Consider the following 22,949-nt stretch of genomic DNA (forward strand, 5'->3'; position numbering starts at 1 on the left):
ATTCTGTAAGATAGTTTGCTCAGTGGATAATATTAGTTTCAGGAGCTCCTACTAACCATGTCTGTTTGTTCTGTGGTAATTGAGTGCCTCCACCTGTTCAGTGCGTGGTTGTTGGTATGGGAGTGGTGTTAACTCCAATCAGTCTAGTGTAGAACATGGGGTGAGGTAAGATGTAATGGCTGTCTGGAGCAAGACTTTTTCATCTGTGAAAATGACCAACACAGCCAACTCACTTGTATTAATAGCCGGGATTTCTGTTGCTAACCTACATGACTGCTTCCTCTGAAATGTTCTTAATTGGTTGTCACTCATTGGCTGTCAGTAAATATAATCCACTAAGTGGTAACTTCTTTGTGGTCAGACTTGGAATGAGCAATGCTGAGAGCATGAGTGAGTTGGTTGTCACTTTTAATAGGATTGGAAGCTTCACTTGGATGCAAGACTAGCGAAAACCACTTCAGCTGCTCTTCTTCCCAGTAGCTCAACTTTGTACCATATATTAATGTCACATAGGCATCATATGTCTCCTTAGTTTTTGATCTAAAGATTTTTTTGTGTGGTGGTGATGGTCTGCTTCTTGGTATAGTATAAATATGGCAACTAAGTTACTGAGTCTGCTTTCTGGTGAGCAACGTTTTTCAATGTGCTGTATAGTTATGGTTTTTAAAAAAATGTAGCAGGGTTTAACTGATTAACCTTGATCACTCTACAGGAGAGCCTCCTATAGTGTTTTATTTGTACACTGAATTCTTATGAGCTCTAAATGGAGTTCTAAAAATACTTTATCTATTGAATTCTTTCTCTTTCTCATCTCAGATTTACATCAAAGATGTCCTTTGGAAGAGATATGGAGCTGGAACACTTTGATGAGCGTGATAAAGCACAGCGATATGGCAGAGGGTCACGGGTAAATGGTCTGCCTAGCCCTACCCACAGTGCCCACTGCAGCTTTTACCGAACCCGCACTCTACAAACGCTCAGTTCTGAGAAAAAAGCCAAGAAAGTTCGTTTCTATCGCAACGGAGACCGGTATTTTAAAGGGATTGTCTATGCCATCTCCCCCGACCGGTTTAGATCTTTTGAGGCCCTGTTGGCTGATCTGACCCGAACTCTGTCTGATAATGTGAATCTGCCCCAGGGAGTGAGAACAATCTACACCATTGATGGTGCCAAGAAGATTTCCACTTTGGACCAGCTAGTGGAAGGTGAATAAGAGAGGCAGGGTGTAAAGTTCCTATCTGTATCACTACTTTACTTTTACCACTGTTATATTTGCATTAATGCATGCTTAATATTTCAAATATATTTTGAGCTTCTTCAAGACTAACTTTCCACAAATATGAGGAGTACATAGTATTGTGATTCAAATGATCACCTAGGCTTTTCTTTTCTCATGGGGGGGAACCTACATCTCAATCATAGCTTGAAGCATATACTGTCTACTTGCACTTAGGAGGAAGCTATTTGTCTCCTTTTAGGACCATGGGTTCTATATTCCTTTCTGAAAGTGGTGACCTTTCCCTTTCTTCTCCCTTCATGGTAGCCCTCCTAGATTTCAGAGCTCTCTGACAGTTCCTACTTTCATGTTAAAACCTTGCTGAAGGGTTGTAAACTAAACTATATCAAGCCATTGGTACCCTTATTTATCTACTTGTTAAAACAGCAGACATCCTCAGTGATACTAAGGGCCAGTACTGATGGGGTTTAAAGAATTTCTCTCACTTCATAGTGAAGACCTCTAGTTGTTCCTCTCCAATAAATGTCTTGCTGTATGTGGGTGGAGAGTACTCCAGTTACTTAACAGAAGTAAAAGTAGGTTCTATGATAAATGCGAATGTCACTCTTCAGCTCAATCAGGGCCCATTGTCTGAACCATAAATTGCCATTTTATTTCTCCTGCAATGCAGTGGTGATATCAAACCCATGAGCAGTGGAATACACATTGTTCCTTAGTGCTGGGGAACTCCAAATTCAGAGTCATCTTCTAAACTGGGGCTCCCTCGCCTCAAGTGCAGGACACTGACTCCAAGATACTTGCTGTCTTGCCTTTGGCTTCTTTCTCCACACAGAGAGAACAGTTCTCAGAATAGAATAAAGAAACCTAGTGTCTAACTTTCTTCCTAGTCAAGTGGAACGGAGCTCCAGTTATAGTTCTGGAGTGTACGAGCTTTACAGAGGAAAGGATAAAACATAATTTAATCCCCAAACATAGTAACATGAGAGACCTGCTGTCAGCCCAGCCTGTGGCCTTAACTGTGTGAATGTATTTTAGCAAAACTTAAAGGTAAATCTTTGCCTATGTGGGTAGGAGGGAAGAAGAGTCCTCACACTTTTTAGTACTATTCTACTCTTAAACAAAAATACCTTGAGTAACCCTGCAAATTTGGTCCTGACCTATTAATTGTTACTAATGTGAGCAGTCCTATTGATTTAAGTAGGTATTTATTTATATTTCTATAATGGCTAGAGGCTTCAGTGAGGTACTAAGTGCTGTACCCTCCACTTGTGTTGGGTTTTTTTAATGTCCTTGTGACACAACTAATCATTTCAGCATATGGTGAGAAGGGAACAGGTAGAGAAACTAATATGAGGAAGGAAAGAAGATACTAATAAACAATATATTTGGCATAACAAAGCAATCTCTGTACACAAAATACTTAGCTGTTGTCAAGGGATTTTTGTAGGCATCATAGCGGAGAAAGGTCTTAAGGAGGGGTTTGAAAGAGGACAAAGTGGTAAAGGAGGAATTTTTTACAGAGCTCCTCCCTGCGTAGGAGGCAGAATGAAAGACCATGTAGAAGTGCTTGAGTGAAAGATGGGTGCTTGAGTGTCAGTGGGACTGCTCTCATAAGTAAGGGATTGCAGGTTCAAGCCCATAACTCTGGTTTCGGGGTTTCAGATTCCAAGGTAGGATTGGAGCAATAGTAGACCTGTGCAGTATTTATATTAGGCTGGGGGAAAGTAACTACCAGGAGGGCGGTGAAAGAAATAGCCATTGCTATCTATTCCAGGACAATGCTTCTCTTTTCTTTTAAATAATTAATTGAGCTCTTCATACTATTTACTGATGCAGTCACCAGGAAGCAAATGTCCTTAATATAAATGCTGACTGGCTGTAGCTAAAACCTATGCAAAAGCCAGCTATCAAGGACAGTGAACATGATGCAGAGGGTATATTAAAATTAAATTACCTTGCAAATTTAACCTGATCAGCTGATGCACTTATCTAGTAATTTATCAGTTATTGCCAACCTGTGAAATAATGTGGATGTTATTGATTATTGGAATACCAGTGTTTAAAGTGAAAATCTCCCTTTTTTTAATTAGAGAGAGAAAGTTGGTTATTTTGGGGCAGGCAAACCGAATGTCTTCTCTTCCTGTGCCTACCCCTCCACTGGGAGTGTTGGTGTAATGCTCAAATCTAAAATGTATATTCCTATTTCTATGTGCCACTGGTAGGATTGAAAGGAGTAAATCCTTGTGTATAATTAAAAAATACGTGCTTGCCTCACCCAAAAAGAGTTGGTTTGTTCTGGAGATCTGGTGCTGTACTTGTATAAAACTGCAAGATGGAATACTCTACAGATTTACAAGCCAATCGGAACAATGCAGAGTACAGAGTCACTCACTGGCTGTTAATGGAATGAGTTTTGTTTTTTTTTTTAAACCTTTTTTTTTTTTCTTTTTTTCTTTTCAAATTTAACAGACTTTGCTAGTTTATAACAGCAATAATTAGCTTGCCGCTGTTGCTTTTTGTTTAAAGAGCTGGAAAATCACTTGGCTTTGCCACTTCCCCAGTTACATTCCTGTTCAGGCTGTTAATATGTCAAGTGTTGCATTGTGTTTTATGATTAGACTAATGCTTTCTCACTACGTGTACTAACTTCGTGAGATCTTTTTCACTCAGATATTTTCCTTTCTTTTTGATGGAAGTTACATTTTTGATGAGACTATGTCTACGCTGTCATGTATGTCGGCAAAACTTACGTCGCTCAGAGGTGTGAGTATTCCATCTCAGTGAGCGACATAAGTAAGCTGGTATAAGTGCTATGTTGGTGGAAGCTTCTCCCACTGCCCCTAGCTTCTGGCACTCATGGGGTGGGTCAGGGGTTAATGCCAATGGGAGGGTTCTCTCCTGTCTGTATAGAACGTCTTCACCACGTACACTGCAGCAACGCAACTGTACCAGTATAGTTGTGCCACTGCTGCACTGTAAATGTAGACATGCCCTTAGGTGCAAACCCTGTAACTAGTGATGGTTCATTCTGAAATTCAGAGTTCTTTCTTTTCTTATCCTTCCCTCTCCACTGAGGAGAATGCTGCATGCTTCCCGTAGGAGTGGGGCGAGGGAGGACTTTGTCTGTCTTCCTAGGATGACTCATGAAAAGTGTTGACAGGCTCTGGAGAGAGATGCTCTTGGCTGTAAGGATGTGGCTATAATGGAGCTGTGTGGGAGGTAGTTCCGAAGGAACAAATTGGATGAAAATTGGCTGCTTTGCATCAGCATTATTCTTTGTTGGTATGCAGGAAGCCTAATTCCTGAAATGACCAGTCAGGTGAAATTTCTTTTCTTTTCTTTTTTTTTTTTCCCAAAACACTTTAGGAATCGTAGATGCGTCTTCCATTAATTTAAATTAAAATCTACTAGGCTACTTTGAAAAATTCAACTCCGATTTCTTTGGCAATAAGACCTATAGTATAGGAAATGCCTTGGTTTTGCTAAGGAAAGGTGCACAGATCTTCAGTGTCTCCGTAATTTGCTACCTTCCCTTCTCCTTTCACCTCAGCCAAATCAAGGACTGTAATGGCTTTTAGAGTTACTTTCTGCTGTCAAATCTAATGTTGTAAATAGCTTCTGAACACTGACTTACTATACATGGATTTGGGTGCTAAAAGGTGAAGATATTTTCATTCCTCCTGATACAAATGAAATCCAGAAATTTACATATTGCAAATACTACCTGATCATAGAAATGTAGCAAGACTAAGTTATCTATTCTGTACACAACTCTCAGGAATTGGCAAACACTTAATTTATCTTGCTGTTCCACATAAACCCTGGGGATTCATAGAAGTATATTAAGTGGACCCAAGAAAGGGTGGACTTGCAGTTCTGAGCCTTAAGAACTGTTGTTGTACGTCTTAATTAAGAACAATAATAGATTGGATTAAGCGTGAAAACTTTAAAACATGGGTTATATATTCCTCAACCTTAGCTCTTGTGGTAATAGTCCAATTACCAAAAAGAAATAAACCATGAACTCTATGGCCATGATTGTGCTTATTTTATTTGTATTCCCATAGTGCCTACAAGCCCTCGTCATTTACCAGGATCCCATTGTGCTAGGTGCTGTACAACACAGAACAAAAAGACAATCCCTGGCCCAAAGAGTTTATAATCTAAGTATAAAACAGATGGATGCAGACAGAGGAGTACAAGGAAACAATGATACAATATTGGTCAACATGGCAGGCAGATGTATCGGGTCATCAGTGACCTAATTGTTGTGAAACTTTTTGGTAGGCCTTACCTCAAAGGAGGGTTTGAAAGGAGAGTAATGAGGTAGCTTTGTGCATGGTTCTAGGGAGCTCCCCCCAAGCATGGGGAGCAGTGTAGAAGAAAGAAGGAAGGTGCTTGTTTGGTAAGTGGGTGATAGAGGCTGGCATCATGGGCTACTTGAAAGCAGAAGCTCTCCCTTCAGTAGCGAGTGAGAGATGAGCTGTGAAGGCCTTGAGAGTGAAGACAAATTGCTGATGTTTGAGATAGAGAAAGGAGATAAAATGGAGGGATTCAAAGAGGGGTAACATGGTCAAAATGACAGGCTAGGAAAGTGATCTTTGCAGCGGTATTCTGAGCATCTGTAGATCGTGCAGTGGGCTTCAATGGCACTACACACATGAGCATAATTAAGCATATGTGTAAATGTTTGTAGAATCAGGGCTTTGAACATCTGCAACACTTAATGTTTGGTTGTCATCCTGTCTTTGTAGTCCATTCCATCTGGTGGAAGGCTACTATCACTGCTCCACCCAATTATCCTGGGACTCTATTGCCTTCCCCGCACATGAGGGCTAAGGGGATGGGGAGGAGACAGCTGTCTCCTCCTTGTACTAGACTTTAGGAGATCCAGCCTCATTGCCCATCTTCTTTAGGAGATGCCTTCCCCTAATCCACCTCCAATTCTGTTTTATTCTGGAACCAGACCCCCTGTTGATCAATACTTGCAATAGTCACCTGCTGCCAGGAGGCACTTGCAATTTGTTTGGCTGCCACTGCCACCATGCCTCAAAATCCCTGCTGGCTTCACAGATGGCGAACAGTTCCATCCCTAATAGCAGCTGTAATCATATCCACTCTCCATTCTTCAGATGCTGAACATGCAATTGCATGACAGGCAACCATCACCCTTTCCCACTCACATAACTTAGCCACCAGCTAATTACCCTCTTCTGGCCTTGTCCAACCACGAGGGCCAGGAAGCTCCCCTGTAAGGCCATCTGCAGTATCTCAGGCTAGGAAAAGGACCAGGCTCTACCTCTAGTCCTTAACTCCACCCACTTAAAAGCTTGATGAGCAGGATAATGGACACATTAGTCAAGAGAATATTAACATACTAGAAAAGACCAAAAGGGCAACTAAAATGCAACTTTGCTCCTTTTCTTAGAATGTTCACAGAAAGAATTAATGCTTTCTCCTCCTAGCAGACATTTTGCCTCTTAGTGGTCATCTTTTACAGATCTTTTAAAGAGAACAAGCACAGCACGTCATATAAGAACAGTTCTGCACTGGAAAAACTACCTTTGCTGGCAAATGTAGACCAGTCCAGTGGGTAATTTTTTTTTCTTCAGGCATAGACTAAGCCTAAGTTTCTTTCTTTTTAAAGATTGCTGTCATCTATGGCTTTGAATATTAAGATTTTTATTCTACTTGGATTAGTATAACAGCACATTAGTTTAAATGCTGAGCACTCTCAGAATTTGTAACGTGTTCGCTTGTGTATTATTGAGCCAATAAGTAAATCGTACGTGAAACATCACCCACTTTCCTGTTATTCAGCATGCTTTCCCGTTGCTTTAGTTCTGTGTCTCTTAATTTTGTACTGATTTAAGTTTCACCCTCTTTTGTGTTTATACCCTATAAATGCTTGTCAATGGCTATAATTTCCTTCACTGCTCCCTTAGTTGTCAGATAGCCAGGGCATATGATTAGGGCTAGATTGTGTCTTTTTAAGCACAATTGTAAACAAGTCATAGTACTTCAGCTTCATAACCCTGGAGTAGCCCCTATGAGACATTGTGCCTCTGAGACATCTCTTTGACACACATTTCCTCTCTGCTTCCCTTTTGCTCTGGGGTCAGGTAGTCATTTGCTATTGGCCCTTACCGGCCCTTACCAAATTTCAGCCACTGTCCCCATCCCCCATAAAAGGGGAAAGAGTGACTGCAACTTTATGGCTATTAACAAGCGTCCCAGCCACTGCTGCTACCTGGACACGGTGAAGCACCTGAAATTCCAGCAAGCCCCTCCAATTGTGAGCTTTGACAAAGTCCAAGTTGAAAGATGGGATTGCTTCCATACTCCTTTGTCTTCCTCCTTCCTCCACCTTCTCCAAATTGCTTCAGTCTTGTTTGGACTGAATCACAGCCAGCCAATCCTTATTCAAGCCCCAGGTTACGGGGCTTCCTCTTCTTTAGACTGAGGCTCTTATTTAAACAATGGCTAAATGTTTACAACTGTGTCTACACTTGCCTCATAGCAACTGTGAGTGAACCTTAAGGAAAATTAACTCTCGTTCTGTGGCTGCCAGTATAGAGTGGAAGAGAGATACTGAATCTCCTCATTGGATTATGGATCCTAGCCCTGATGAGCACTGACATAATTCCAGCACTCCATGTTAGTCACAGAAATACTTTTTTGTTTCCCTTTAATCAAACTTCTAAGGGAAAAAAGATATTTTCAGAACAGGAAACAGAATCAAGGTGAACACTCTTTGCATTTTGACTGGCTTGTCTTATCACAAAGGCAATTAAGGTGGGAGGATTAGTCTTAACTTTGAACTTTCTGACCGCTATCAATTAGGGTCCTGATTCAGGAAAGTTAAATGTGCTGAGGTGCTTCCCTGGATTAAAAATGCTTTCCTGAATTGGGGCCTCAGTGTTAAAAAGCTTGCATATATGCATCACTATGAAATCAGGGTGTAGTTTGCGTAGGACAGGACAAATACAATACACTTCTCAAGCACTGAATTCAGTGGCCTTTAGGAACATACGTGCAACTCCCACAGCTGCAAACTGACTTCCCTGAAGTTGTCCTATGGTAAATGATATATTTGTAATTCTCTATTGGAAGCTTACCATATTGCATCACAACTTCAAGACTACTTAAAAAATAAGCTGCATCTAGTCTTCCTCCTCCTCTTTAAAACAAACAAAAAGCCATGAAAATAACAATCCAGTTTAGGTAGAGCAAGTTACCTAAATTTACATAAACGTTTAGAACCAAGTGAAATCTAGGCTGTTCCCTTTCAGGAAAAATGTACCTTAGTAGAAGGATGATATCACTGTTTGGTGCAATGCTGCAGTAAAACTGGCAGCTAAAATTGCCAAGGAAAGTCTGGCATACAAGCCAGCAAAATCAGTGACTGCTTTCTCACTCCTTTTTTTTTTTTTTTTTTTTTTTTTGTTTGTTTTATAGGTAGCTACTAATACGATAACCAAGAGTAAATACTTGCACCATGACATGCTCACTCCTCTGTTGCTATTCAGTAGGGACCTAGTTCTGCAGATCATGCAGAATGGGCTACCCAAAGCTTTATTTGGGAAAAAAGGGGGCAAATCCTGCATGCTTGGTACATTAATGGTCTGTCTTTTGGGGTGGTAATAGTTGTAAAAATCCATAATATATATTGGGTAGCTTGATATTTAGCTGTAAACTATAATGCAGAATGGAGGTAGCCTGCCCCTTGGAAATATGACAACATTCTAAAATGATTATTTTTTTTTCTAGACAGTATTCCTCTAATTCGTTGACTGCTCAGTCAGTTGCCGTGTTGCAACAACACCGTCTTAATGTAAACTTGTAACTGTCAGAAAAGCCTGCAAACTATTTTAATAAACCTAAGTAGACACACACTATTTTGCTATTGATTGTGAATGCCCAGAAATAAGTGGCTTTGTTAATGTAAGAGGGCCTAAAATACCTTGACACGAGTTCCTCTCTATCAAAAGTAAACCCATTCTATACAGTGTATTGACTTACTGCATAAAACATATGTCTGTAAAGCACTCTTTAAAGGAAATTCTGATTATATTAATAGCTGTACTTTAAAATTCTTGAAATCTATGGATGAGATGTTTTGCACAAAGAGGGAGCACTTACATAGTGTTTGACCTTGCAACAATGGAATAGTTAGTGCTAAAAATATTGGTCAGGGACACAGACACATTCTCTTTTACCTTGTTTGATCACACTTAGATCATTACTACATTTAATCGCTAAATCCTTTTGTTCTGAGGCTACCAGCTATGTACATTTGTAGTAAAGGAAGTGCTTAACTCTGTCTCTCATAAAAGGAGCAGAAGTGGGGTTATTTTGGTCAGTCATTTCTTAACACCTAGGCTTTGCAATGACATTTGAAATGTTATTGCAAACTTGAATCTACATCATGAATAAAATGTGATTAAATATTTCTCTTCCCCTGCCCTCCTGGCATTTTATTGTCCAGTTTAAAGAGACAATCCAGCCTTCTTACAATTTTTTTTATTTTGATTACTGTAATCTCCTCCTGGCTGGCCTTTCTGAGATTCTTATAGTATCAATCTTCCTCCATAATGGCCTTAAAGATTATCTTCTTCATTTGTTCTGCTAACGCTGTTGCCTCCTCCTTTTGAGTCCCTCCACTGGCTTCACCTTGCTCACCTCATCAAGCACTTAACTTTTCATTGTTACCTTTTGGGCAACACACAGATCCATCCTGGCATAGGTCTCAGGTCTTATCTGATCTTTCTGTCCCCAGCCCCTCTATTTCTCCAGTGATGATAGTCTTGACACTTGCATATCTTCACACATCAATGCCTGTTTACATGCTGCGCCATGTGAATAGAATGACATCCCACTTGGTCCAGAGATCCATTAACTTCTCCTTATTTGACTACTTTCTAAAAGCTCATTTCTCCTTTGTCCACTGACTTTAGGTTTGTAATAATTAGGATCTTTCCAAATTCGCGGCCCTGAAAAATGCGTCACAAACCATGAAATCTGGTCTTTTGTGTTTTTTTACCTTATACTATACAGATTTCACAAAGGAGACCAGCATTTCTCAAATTGGGGGTCCTGACCCAAAAGGTAGTTGCAAAGAGGTCACAAAGCTATTTTAGGGGGGTTGTGGTATTGCCACACTTACTTCTGCATTGTTTTCAGAGCTGAGCAGCCAGAGAGTGGTGGCTGTTGCCCAGGCATTTTGCTGCCTCTGAAGGCAGCACCCCGCCAACAGCAGTGTCGAAGTAAGAGTGGCAATACCATACCAGGCCATCCTTACTTCTGTGCTGTTGGTAGTAGCAGCTCTGCCTTCAGAGCTGGGCTTCTGTCCAACAGCTGCCGCTCAGTGCAGAAGTAATGGTAGCAGTACTGCGCACACCCCCCCCCACTCAACAATAACCTTGCACCCCCCAGCTCATTTTTGGGTCAGGACTCCTACAATTCCAACACCGTGAAATTTCAGATTTAAGTAGCTGAATTAAAAAATTTATGACTTTTTAAAAATCCTATAACTGTGAATTTGACCAAAATTGACTGTTAATTTGGTAGGGCTCTAATAATAACACACAAACAGAAACCTGCAGTTGCTCTCCTAGATATATTTATTTTTTTTTTTCCCAGTGATTTGTACTCTCTCCTGTTATGGTGGTACAGAGTGGATTTTTTTGGCTCATGCACTGATATAGTGTTTGTGCTTCAGGGGAAATGCTTAATTCTAAACAGAAAATATTATAATGGTATCTTTAATGGAAATGTTTTCTAGTGACCTTAATCAGTTTTTTAACACTGTGGTTAAGCTTTGTAACTTTTGGGCCAGAAGTATTTTAACATTGTGAAATCTGTCATTTTAATTCACTCTTTCCATATTAGTTTAAGTTTTCAACTTTGTTTTAAAAAAATGAGCCTCTGATTATTCACTATGAAATTAACACAATTTTAAGTTCAAATGTTGAGAACCTTATTTTAAGGAAAATATCATTATTTCTAAATTATTTTTCCTAGTACTATTGTGTACTGTTACTTCAAAAGTATGTGAGACCTATGTTTTGTATACAGCACTGCGAGCCTCTGAAAATCCTGTTGAAGACATGAAATCAGAGGGCCACTTCAAATAATCTGTTGGGGGGAGGGGTTTGGAAAACTCTGCTTGTTGCATATCTATATTAAACAGCAGCAATGGAGTATTCAAAGTATATTTAAAAAACTGTCTGAAAAACTTGCAAATAAGAAAACTGCTGCTTTAATCCAGTGTGTAAATGTAGTTTCTTGATATTATGCTGTGAATAGGTGGCAAAGTGCATCTTTCGAAGACCATATTATGATCTGCAGTGTCTTAGCAGAGAGGATGGAGAGGAGAGAAAAGACATGATTGATACAGGGCATATCAAAAATAGGATGTAGTTGTGTAAGAAGTCTTTTTGCATTGGTCTGACATATTGGTCTGACGTGTTTTTCTTTTTTCCCTTCAGGGGAGAGCTATGTGTGTGGTTCAATAGAACCTTTCAAAAAACTGGAGTACACGAAGAATGTAAACCCAAATTGGTCAGTGAATGTTAAGACAACATCCACTTCCCGTACGATGCCGTCTCTTGCCGCTGCCAAAGGAAGTCCTTCAGATGCAAGAGAGAATAAAGATTTCATTAGGCCTAAACTGGTCACCATCATCAGGAGTGGTGTGAAGCCACGTAAAGCAGTCCGGATTCTGCTTAATAAGAAGACAGCACATTCATTTGAACAGGTTCTTACTGATATAACTGATGCCATCAAGCTGGATTCGGGAGTGGTTAAACGCCTGTACACACTGGATGGAAAACAAGTAAGAGATTTCATTTTAATAATCTCTAGAAACCTCTCCCTACCCCCCAAAAATGCAGTGTCTTGTCATCACTTTTAGTAACTTATATGGTAATTAGTTAGTTTTTTTGCAATGGGTGCTCCATGACTGGTGTTCACTGCTGGTCTCCTGAATAAGGTTGATATAAATTTTTAAGTTAGAGGTTTGGGTATACTGATTGATACAAAAAGCATAATTTTAGTAAAAGATCTTTTCAGGAATAGTTTGCCACTTTGCCTCAATGGATGGTCTGGTTATTTATGTGTGTTTGTAGCTCTTAATCTGCCACAAATCAAATTTGCTATGCTGGCTTTGAAAATGTATGTGTCAGAAAGCCAGAATGAAGAATGTGATACTAAAGTATGCTGAACTCATTTCTTTAACTTGTCTTCTTTTTTTTCTTTTTTCTTTTCTGTAACAGTATTATGAACCATTGTTCTTAGTGTCTGTAATTCTAACAACGAGGACACATCGCATTGTATTGAACAGTAATATATTTGCATAGAAAATGTACCTTTTACTTTTTGAGGCATAATTTCACAGTTGTAACAACTTCTTTACAATAGGATAGTTTAAAGTTCAGAAAAAAGGTGGGTGGGAACTTTCCCTCAGACAGAGAGCGGCATGGGGCCTGTTGACCCATGGTGCCCAAACTTGTCAACAAATCTCTTCCAGATGGTCCAAAGAGCTCTTTCATCTTTCCAAAACCATATATATTTAAGCAATGTCTTTTTCTGCTAAATGTAGCCCGACCAAAACACTGTTCAAATTCTAGAGGCTTTTTTGACCAAGTAAATATAAATGACCACTCTCTTCTGTGTAATGTGCCCTATTGCTTTGGTGTTTTTTTTCTTTTGATGTAAATTTAATCTTAAAATATATGGATGATAAATATTGAAGAGGTAATAAACTCGCAGGAGGACAGAGGCAAACTACAGTGTGATCTGAATCAATTAGAGCAGCAATGGCTGCAGGTAAACAAGGGGGGATGTGGTATTTTATAAATGTTAACTCTTACCCAAAGGAAATAGCACAGATACAAAATGTAGAGATAAAACGAAGCAGGAAAAAAAGTTGCATTTAAAGTCTTCCCCTCTCTCTTGCAATAGTTAGTGTCCAAATATTTTTCATGTAAGCATGCCTGTAGCTGACAGGATTGTAGGAGAGCAGACTGCCTGAGAATATTTGTATCTTGAGACGCTATCCAGTTCACAATATAAGAAGTAGACATTGAGGAACAGCACAACTTCATTGTCATCTCCCAAAGTCCCATGTACAGTAAAAACACTTCATGTAGAATGATTAGTATCATTTTTTTCTTAAGTTGGTAACTCCCGTGAGACAGTACAGAGTGGAAAAACTGGATGTCAGCAGTGAGAAGCTGTGAGAGGGCAACTTCAGGGAATGGTAATGGGAAACAATATTTTACCTCAAATAAGGGCCAAGTCTGTAGTGACTAAAATCCATTCCCATCTGCAGGTTAATAACCTACATGTGACACTTGCATTGGTGATCGAAGTCCAGCTCCTAGTTTTTAAGGGTATGCATCTGAAATATCCATCTTGCAACTGATTCGCTGGCAGTCTTGGCAGAGAAGACGAAGACTGACTGTACATGGCATTCAGCCTGCCCTGTGGTCCCTCAGAGTTGAAGCACATGTGTGAGGAATGTAGTATAACTGCTGTCCATGGTGTACTTCTTTTGTGAGATGAGGCAGCATAGTTTAAGAATGTCTACTCGTAAACTGATACGGTGGCACAGCTGCTGTAGTGCTTCAGTGTAGACACTATTCTCCCTTGGCTGTAGTCAATCCACCTTTTTGAGAATTGGAAGCTAGATTGATGGATGAATTTGTCTTGTCAAGGTTACAAGGCAAGTATCTTAACCTCTTGATACCTCCTGTTATACCTGTTTGTAAAATATTGTAGTTGCCCATCTCGCAGGGATGTTGAGGGTCAATTAATGTTTGTACAACACTCTGAATGTTTTATAAAGCACCATGTAAATGCCGAGTTTTGTAGCACATGGAGGAATCCGGACTGCAGGGGTATCAGTACAATGTGTCTTTTTTCTTGGTAATGAGTTCACTGAAAGTTTTTCAGCTTATTTTTAAACTTGCTTCAAGGAAAGTGCTTTGACTCCTCATATCCACTCTCTTCTACAGTCCACACCCTTCAGAAACACAAACAACAAACCAAACAGAACCCTAGTCAAACTCTTTCCTCTTGTTTCTTAGAATACTTTGTTCCTTCTTCTGCAATCAGAAGTTTGAAATCGGATAGGACTGATCTAGCTGCCAGACATAAGACTTGGATGTTTCTAACTGTGGTGATATCACAGGTTGGCTGGATTTCTTGTCAAGCTGTGACATCTGAGACGAGTTCAAATCAGTGGTGTTCCTGAGAGATTCTACGTCCAGTTCTTAGCCAGTAAACCTTGTGACTACTGGAGCCTCCTTGAGATGGGTGCCCTGACAAACATGCCCTTCTCTATCTCTATTTTTTTTCTGTTTGAAGTAGTATTGTCTGCTGCCTAAGACTTGTAGTAAGCGCTGGTGAGGGGGTGGGAGAGGAAGAAATTATGCCCCATTGTCTGTAAGAGACTGTCTGCAGAGTGCATAAAACAACTTAGCTAATAGAAAGGGAAATCCAAAGATTTTTGCACTCAGCAGGAATAACTTCTTGGTCGCCTCTGTGTAAGAGGAAGTTATTGTGTCCCTCTCGCCTCCTTCTCTGCTAGGCAATTGCTTCTCCATTTACTCTGCCAAAATCCTGTTCTCCCATTTGGCATTAGGAGCATGATAATGGATTTCTTTATTGCTAAACTCGCATTGTGAATGATTGCTGGGACGAAATCCATGGTAAATCCAAAATGTTTCCAATAGTACATACAGCTGAAGACTTCTTTTAGTGGTTCTTGTTAGTGGTTGGGAAGGATCTGGAAAACCCTACACTATCCCTTCAATATGCAGCTAAGTCTAATAAATCTGTGATTAGATTTTTCATCACTAATTTAAAAAACAGCAAAATTGTAAAGCTTCTTGAGCCAGAAAAAGTAATTTTGTGTAAGGATAAGAGAGTAAGGCTCTTTTAGGATTATTCTTCTGAAATTTAGCAACAAAGAAATTCTTTATGCACAGTATTTCCTTGACTTTTCTAAAAACCCATCAGATTATGAAAGGACCACATATGAATTGCCCATCCACAAAGGTCTCTAACAAGAGTCCGACATACTCTTAGTGTTGGATGCAGGCACTGTTTTTTTCCCGCCTACCCCCCGCCCTTTCTTAGTGTCACTACAGGTCTGCCACCAGACATGAACGAAGAAGATACATTTCTCCACCTTGTTTTGTCCCCCCCCTCCAGCTGATTGGCCCCATCTTACTTAATATGTTACAGAATAGTTATTGGCTAATTGTCTCCAGAGATACAGTATTTAAGTGGTAGCCTTTTAAAATTTTAGAGATGCTGGATTTTGAGGAGTTTATTCTCCTCCTTATTCTATGGGTTGAGAAGAGTAGCAAAGCTGGAAGTCTGGAGGCCATTTATGCCCCAAAACTTAGTTGTATAACTTCCTACATCTGTTTTTCCTTTTCTCTCCTTGGTTTCGAAAACCCTAATTCTTGGCACATAACACTTGTATAGGTTTCTATTACCTCCCACCCCCATCCCAATTTTTCACACTTGCTGTCTGGTCACCCTACCCTAGATACTTTTGAAAATCATCTTTCCCTGTCTCTCCCCCTCCACTCTTGATTTAAAATTCCTCAGTGATGGTTGAGGGCCCATCAGCATGAACTTTGTTTTTGGAACGTGTGGCTTGTGCATCCATTCTTTCTGACTGGGGTGGTTTTAAGGCTACAAAGTCCCTGCTACTAAGTCCCTGCTTTCCACTGTGATATCTCCAGTCTTCCTAACAGTGCCTGTGGTTTTGTTTTTTCTTTGAGGGCTTTGAACTATATATTGCCAACAGTTACTTGCTTAGAAAGAGTTTTGTGTGGTATGTTTATTGTTAAAGTAAAGGCATTACTCAGAAAACATGTTAAAAACAATAAACTGATTTAGACACGCACTAAGCATACTAGGAATCACTCATCAATCTCATGGGGGCCCTAGTAAGTAGGGCACAGTTTTTTCCAACCCTTCCACAAGGGTGGGAGTCCCTCTTGCACAGAAGGTTCCTGTCCAATGGCTGGATTAGAAAGAAGGTCCTAACTCAGCTTACGCCCAGCCTTTTTAATATCAAAAGCCCTTTCTTTGTTTTTTCTGGTTGCTGAAGAAAACAGTTTGAACTAGTATATGCAAGCCTCCTTCAGGTGTTATATCTCTCTGGAGTGTTTTTAACATAAGTGATTACCTTAATTACCTCCCTCTCTCTCCAAACAGAGAGACTCAGTTTTTGGTTCCTGAAGGAATTGTGATAACTCTCCCTCCTGGAGTTGCTTACAGTCGCTGGCCCACAGTAATACATACACTTAATATAATATTGACCCCAAAGGTATTGCTTGGGATTGAAATATGTCACAAGCTTGTCAAACTGTAGCCTGAGCGCTCTGCTCTGAAAGGGGAACAAATCAATAATGGAAATTGTAAATTATGTCACTTTAATGGAAGGCCCATTTAGGTTTCTGATGATTTGGTACCACTAGTGAATTCTGGTTGACGTTATGAAATTGCTGGGTCATGAAAGGCCTCTGTGTATCCACCATTGCAGACAAATCTTTGAGCATGTATGTCTCAAAGTAGAGACAATAATGAGTTGTTAAAACTCAACAATTTATTCACATTGAAGCACTTTGAGGTATTGTGTTTCCTGGGAGGCTAGTCTAGGTAAGATGGGGAAGATACTTCCTCTTCTTGTCTTGAGGGAATGGAGAAAGTGGAAATTTCCCAAGCAGGACATAGACAGAGATGACCAAGCAGGAGGTTATAAAAAGACTCACCAGGGAAAGATCTTGGACAGCACACAGGAAATTTGGGGGGAGCGGGGGGAAGGGGGCGCGGGTAGAGGGGATGGACTGGCTAAGATCAGAGGAGGAGACCTGGGGAAGAAGGGCTCTCTGTTTCAGAAACCAAGCCATGTACTAAAACATAAGGACCCTGGATGGCCCCAGACCACCTTGACCCAAGGCTAAATAATGCTCTGGAGAGATTAGGAAATGGAGGCTGGGAAATGCATGTAGGGTTTATTATTTTTGTATAGATCTGTGTGTGTTTGTGTTTTAGAATCCTGTGCAAAGTCTATATACGTTATGTGATGCATCTTATCGTGCCTCCCTGAGGGAGTAAAAACTGCAGCCGAAGTGCCTGCATAGCTGAAGTTCTTGGGGAGTGTGTTTTCAAGTTATAGGGCAAGTTTCAGCACTGGATCTAGGGGCTGGGCAGGGGACAAATAGTCACAGTTCTCATGAAGGGCTGACAGAAGATCTGCACCTCAAGAGCATGCCCATAGGTCATTAAAATAGGCATGGTGCTAGGGCTCTTTTCAGACTCCGGAGGCGTAAACTCAGAGGATCCAGTGACCGGATCCCCTCACAGCAATCTGGTGAGTGGCCAAGAAGGGGTGGTCAACTGGACCTATGACAAGGGCCTTTCCAATATAATATATGTATGACATGGCTTACACTTGCAAGATTATAAACCGTAAATGGAATGCAGTTCTCTGCAGCAGATTTTGCTGAATATTGTAAATCACTTACATTCATGGAATAATCTTAGAAAATGGGGATGGATGTATAATCCCAGAAATATGGTGCGTGTAACCAATGAAAATCTGAATTGTGCACATAGACGCAAGAGTTATCAAAGGGCTGTCATTCGGAAAGATTTTAAAAATCTCTCAAATTATTTGTATTCAGTTTCGTTTGGTCATATTGTCCACAGTAAATTTTGGCCAGGTTCGCCCTTCAAAGAAGGGATAAAGATCTGATGGATTTTTTTGTTTTTGTTTTTTTTTTATTTCTGATGTAGACAAGCAATGCAAGTCTGTCAAAATACTGTTTAGTTACCTTGCTTTGTGTATTGCTTTCCACAGAAAGGCGGTTTTATTCACCTCCTAGGATGTATGTAAGTGTAGACCAAAGAAGTCACCAATTAGACAACACTACGTAAAGTTTAAAAAGTACTCATCCACGATCCGCAGTGACTGCTCTTCTGTGCTCTGAAATGTCAGTTCACCTCCTGGTTTTTTGGATGTATAAAAGACAGTTGATCAAATATGACATGTTCATTGATTTATTTTCATAATTGTTTTCCCACTCCAATTAAGATGTGTGATTTAAAACAAGTCCTTGCCTTAAAGATATTGGCAGAATGTACCAGTGTGTCTTTCGTATGATCTCTCGAGTGCTATAATGCTAACATCTCTGCTACACTGCAGACAGTTACAGCTCTTCTGATGGACCAAATCCAAAAATGGTGGTGTTACTCAGGTTATATATAGAGTCTAAGCTTGTCATTCTCAATTAAGAAACCAAATGTAGACTGAGCTAGCGACTTCTGGTTAGGACTGAGGCATTTTGGCGAGGCAGTGTGTGGGGAAGATTGCACTGTTATTGCTTGTGCTATAGTTGTTTGGAAGATGTATTAGTGTGGTAGCAGGACCTCTTTGTGTTGAAGATTGTCCTTGCCTCAAAGAGTTTATAATGTATAATTGAAGTAAATACTAGAGGGTCACACACTTCATTGCTTCTGTAGTGCTCACTGCATGCACCAGGGACTCTTTGCATTCCTGTAATTCCTCTCAGAAGCTCACTGTGTGCCCCATATACCTTATGTAGGCAGATTGCAGAGAGTCTCTGACTCTCCCTTCTTCCTCCATGGCAGATGCTCTGAGTCCCCTTCCCTCGTCTTTATTTCTTCTGCCTGGGGGAGAAGTCATTCAAGATGCCAACATTTTAAAACTCTATTGGGAGAATGGGCAGGAGCTAAAAAGAGGGTATTGTAATTGTGGAAGGCAAGGCTTTGGAGCGGAGTGCCGAACAGCTCCAGAGCAGTGGAGCTGCAGGTTTTTGCCTGGAGCTGGAGTGGAGCTGGAGCACCGCTCCAAAGCCCTGGTGGAAGGTGATGATGATAACCATCAATCAGCTTTTGATCTATAGACTATTACAGGGCTGACGCTTCTGTGTCTGCTAACCAGATATCAGGCTCTTTTGTGGTCCTCATTTTCCCCTTCCAGTTCTTAGATTTTCATTAAAAAATATATATATAGAGAGAGTCCTGCTCATTGATACCCTTGAACATTTTTCTGAAAATTTTGGAACTGATGAGGTGCAGTGCTTAAAAGTTCTTGGTTACAGACAGAGAAATGCCATCGCGTTGCATATAATGCCTTATTTCACTTGACCAGTAAGACAAAGGACAACCAGTCAATACAGAAATATAGGGGAGTACAATGAAACAAGACAACTGTTTTTGTCCTCATGGTAGGCAGTTGTCACAGGATACCAGTCGCTTAGAGTTGTCACTTTTTTTGCAGGCATCACATCAGAGTCTTGAGGCATTTGAAGAAAGATAGAGAGAGCTTTGTGGGGATCTCCTCCCAGGCATGAAGGGCTGCATAGGAGAAAGTCCGAAGTGCTTGTTTGAAAATCACAAGTAGTAGGTGATGAAGGCCAAAGGCACTGTAGGCTGATTGGAGGTGGCAATTGACATCTTGATAAAGTATAGAAGATGATAGTTAAGGTGTGGATAGTGAAGAGTCTTGAAGCATTTAGTAATAACCTTTCACAAAGGAAAATGAGACTTCTTTTGTAAATACACACCATGATTTCCTCATGCTGGGAAAAACTTTACATTTCAGTGAAAGGCCAAGAAGTGACTTTGGAGGGTTCTAGAAGGTTCTTTGGCAATTGAGAGTGTCATGGTGTGAAAGCAGAAGCATGATGAATGAGCTAACTTCCCCTTCTGGCTTCAGGAGGCTGTATTGGTGGTATGTTTTGACATCGACTAATCATTTGAATTGTTAATCAAATAAGTGTGCCTCCTTTAAAGGAGTAGACAGATGCCTGTTCCTAATTGAAAACAGTGAGTGTGTTCACTTGTCTAATTTTGGTTCTTATTAAACTAAGGCTGACAGTTGTGTTGCCCTGGCTTTTAAAATCTCTCTCTCAATTCCTCACAATAGGAGTTTTCAGGGTTGCTAATTGGCATCTCTTATGAACTTTAGGCTTATTTTGAAAATTAAGAAGAGATAATTCTGTCTTCAGTGACCTATATATTGACTTTCATGCTGTGCAGAAGAGAAACTGTTATAATTTGAACCATAGTGAGGGTTTGCAGATGAACTTTCGTCATGAAATGTGTAAAAGTGTATTACTGTACCGTAAGGGCATCCAGCTATTAATCAGGGAGTCTTTATGCAATGTTGCACTTTCTTAAACACACAAACCTGAGCCACTGCTAACTCAAAAAGACTATAGTCCCTCATATGCCATAAGTGTGACAGATGGTTCTTCACAGAAACAAGTGGAAACCTTAAGCATTTTGAGAAGTGTTAAAATGAATGCCTTTTTTCCATGTTAGGACACTTTTTTTTTTCTCATTGAAGACACACAACAAAGGAGATATGGAGCGTTGCTGAAGACTTTAATTTCTTATGTAGTTGCTTTGCAGACCTCCCTTTTTTTTTTTTTTTTTTTTTTCTTTTTTTAATCTAGGTTCCCCCTCCATGCTATTGATGACTCTTTGCATGACATTGTGTGGCTATACTATTATGCCAAAAATTGAAACAAACTTACTGATCCAGCCACTGAAAAGTTGGCAACTATACTGCTGAGTGACATATGATTCTAGGAAGCACAGAACACATAGTGTTCGTCAAACTTGGATCTTTCATGATGTTTTAAAATGGAAGTAGTTTTTTAAGTGTGTGTTTGTTCCTCACCTAAAAAAATCACACAAGCATAGTGTGATGAATAACTTGACTAGAGGAGCAGCAAAGAGTCCTGTGGCACCTTATAGACTAACAGACGTATTGGAGTATGAGCTTTCGTTCGTGAATACCCACTTTGTTGGATACATGTAGTGGAAATTTCCAGAGGGGGGTGTGTGTGTGTGTGTGTGTGTGTATGTATGTGTATGTATATATATATATATATATATATATATATATATATATATATATATATATATATATATATATATATATATATGCAAGCAGGAATCAGGCTGGAGATAATGAGGTTAGTTCAATCAGGGAGGATGAGGTCCTCTTCTAGCAGTTGAGGTGTGAACACCAAGGGAGGAGAAACTGCTTTTGTAGTTGGCAAGCCATTCACAGTCTTTGTTTAATCCTGAGCTGATGGTGTCAAATTTGCAGATGAACTTTAGCTCAGCAGCTTCCCTTTGAAGTCTGGTCCTGAAGTTTTTTTTGCTGCAGGATGTCTACCTTTAAATCTGCTATTGTGTATCCAGGGTGATTGAAGTGTTCTCCTACAGGTTTTTGTATATTACCATTCCTAATATCTGATTTGTGTCCCTATGTAAAAGGATAAATGGACACAACTTTTAATATATATCCTGTGTTCTTAAAGGCTGCCAGGAGACTTGCTATGTAGTTTGTTCATTGCAGTAAATTTTCCCCCACCCCCAAAATGTTTTGAAGTGCTAGTTGCTGATTAGTAAATCTTTCCATGTGTACAAAAAACAAAAGCCCATTTTCGCAAGACGATGTAGAACAAACAATAGGTCTGTCGAAATGTCAGAGAATCTTTTCTTAATTTGTAGTCTTCTCTTCTTGTGTTGTGTATTTTCCTTCCTCCTCTTCATGGACCTAAAATTAGATAATTAATGGTGACAAAAGAACTAACCAGCTCAAAATCTTTATCCGCTTAATCTGCAACTATTAGTTTTTTATTATTTTGATAACTGCACTTTCCAATGTGAAAAGCCTCTTGGACACTGTTATGCATCTTTCATAAGAGGAAAATTACTAAAATTGAATTGTTTTGAATAGCTAAAATTCTTTTAGCTCAGCACCGTATTTATAGTGTAGTTTAAAAGTCAGTTTTAACTTTTAGTATGGTAAAAATCAAGCGACAAAATTAAAAAAATGTTTATGTATGTTTGGTTAGGCTTTGGAAAGTCTGATCTAAAAATCTGGCTGTGTTGAGATATCCAAACCAAAAAATGGTAATGTATTTCGCTTCAAAAACAACAAAACCAAGCCTGAACTAGTAACTACTTTGGATTAATGTAAGTAGAAACATGTCCTCAGCTGTTCATTACTGTCCCTTGCATTTCTTTAAAATTCACTCTCTATTAGGCCCCGCTCTTGTATGAAATACTTTCTGCTTTGAACATGTTCTAGTGTGTGTCCTGTGTTGGTGTATTTTATGTTCACAAGTTAATGTTATGATGTCACCTGTAACTATTTGGTGAATAGTGCGGGGGCTGGGGGGAATATTGACTTGCCTGGGAGAGCTGTAATTCAAAACTGTTAGGCTGTATATCACTGGTTAGTCAGCTGGATTATTTTTAACACCCTTTGGCCACTGCTGTGGTCCTGCACACACCTATGCACATGCTTAATTTTATTACTGTCAGTAACCCTATTAATTTCTTGATAGTAAAGATAAGTCTGTGCGTGAGTGATTGCAGGATTGTAGCAGTCAAAGGGAATTTCCAGTGACAGGAATAAATAAAGGGGTACATACTATTATTTCATACCATATTTCTGTCTCAGCAGACTTGAAGGCCATTTTGGTGATGCCTCAGAAAATGGAGGGCTCCCTTTTATAACTTCACGATAAAGCTGTTTTCTAGGTTTTTAATAGTCTGATAACTGGTATCCTTGAGCAACTGTCTGGGATCGTAGACAGTATTGATGTCTGCATGTGAAATATTTTGGCACTGCACC

The 22,949-nt window shown here is 39.8% G+C and overlaps 1 protein-coding gene across 3 annotated transcripts in view; it reads left to right on the forward strand.

Annotated features, from left to right (window-relative positions):
- Positions 1–820: 820 nt before the first annotated feature.
- The window catches only part of DCLK1 (doublecortin like kinase 1), a 350,858-nt gene continuing 328,729 nt past the window's right edge, over positions 821–22,949 (forward strand). For all 3 annotated transcript variants that reach the window (XM_050937227.1, XM_050937228.1, XM_050937229.1), the window contains exons 1-2: positions 821–1,205; positions 11,728–12,074. In XM_050937227.1, the coding sequence (XP_050793184.1) occupies positions 830–1,205; positions 11,728–12,074 (723 nt within the window). In that variant the 5' untranslated portion in view covers positions 821–829. The remainder of the gene's footprint in view (positions 1,206–11,727; positions 12,075–22,949) is intronic.

The sequence above is a fragment of the Gopherus flavomarginatus genome, chromosome 1 (assembly GCF_025201925.1).
Source record: "Gopherus flavomarginatus isolate rGopFla2 chromosome 1, rGopFla2.mat.asm, whole genome shotgun sequence".
In the NCBI taxonomy this organism is placed as follows: Eukaryota; Metazoa; Chordata; order Testudines; family Testudinidae; genus Gopherus; species Gopherus flavomarginatus.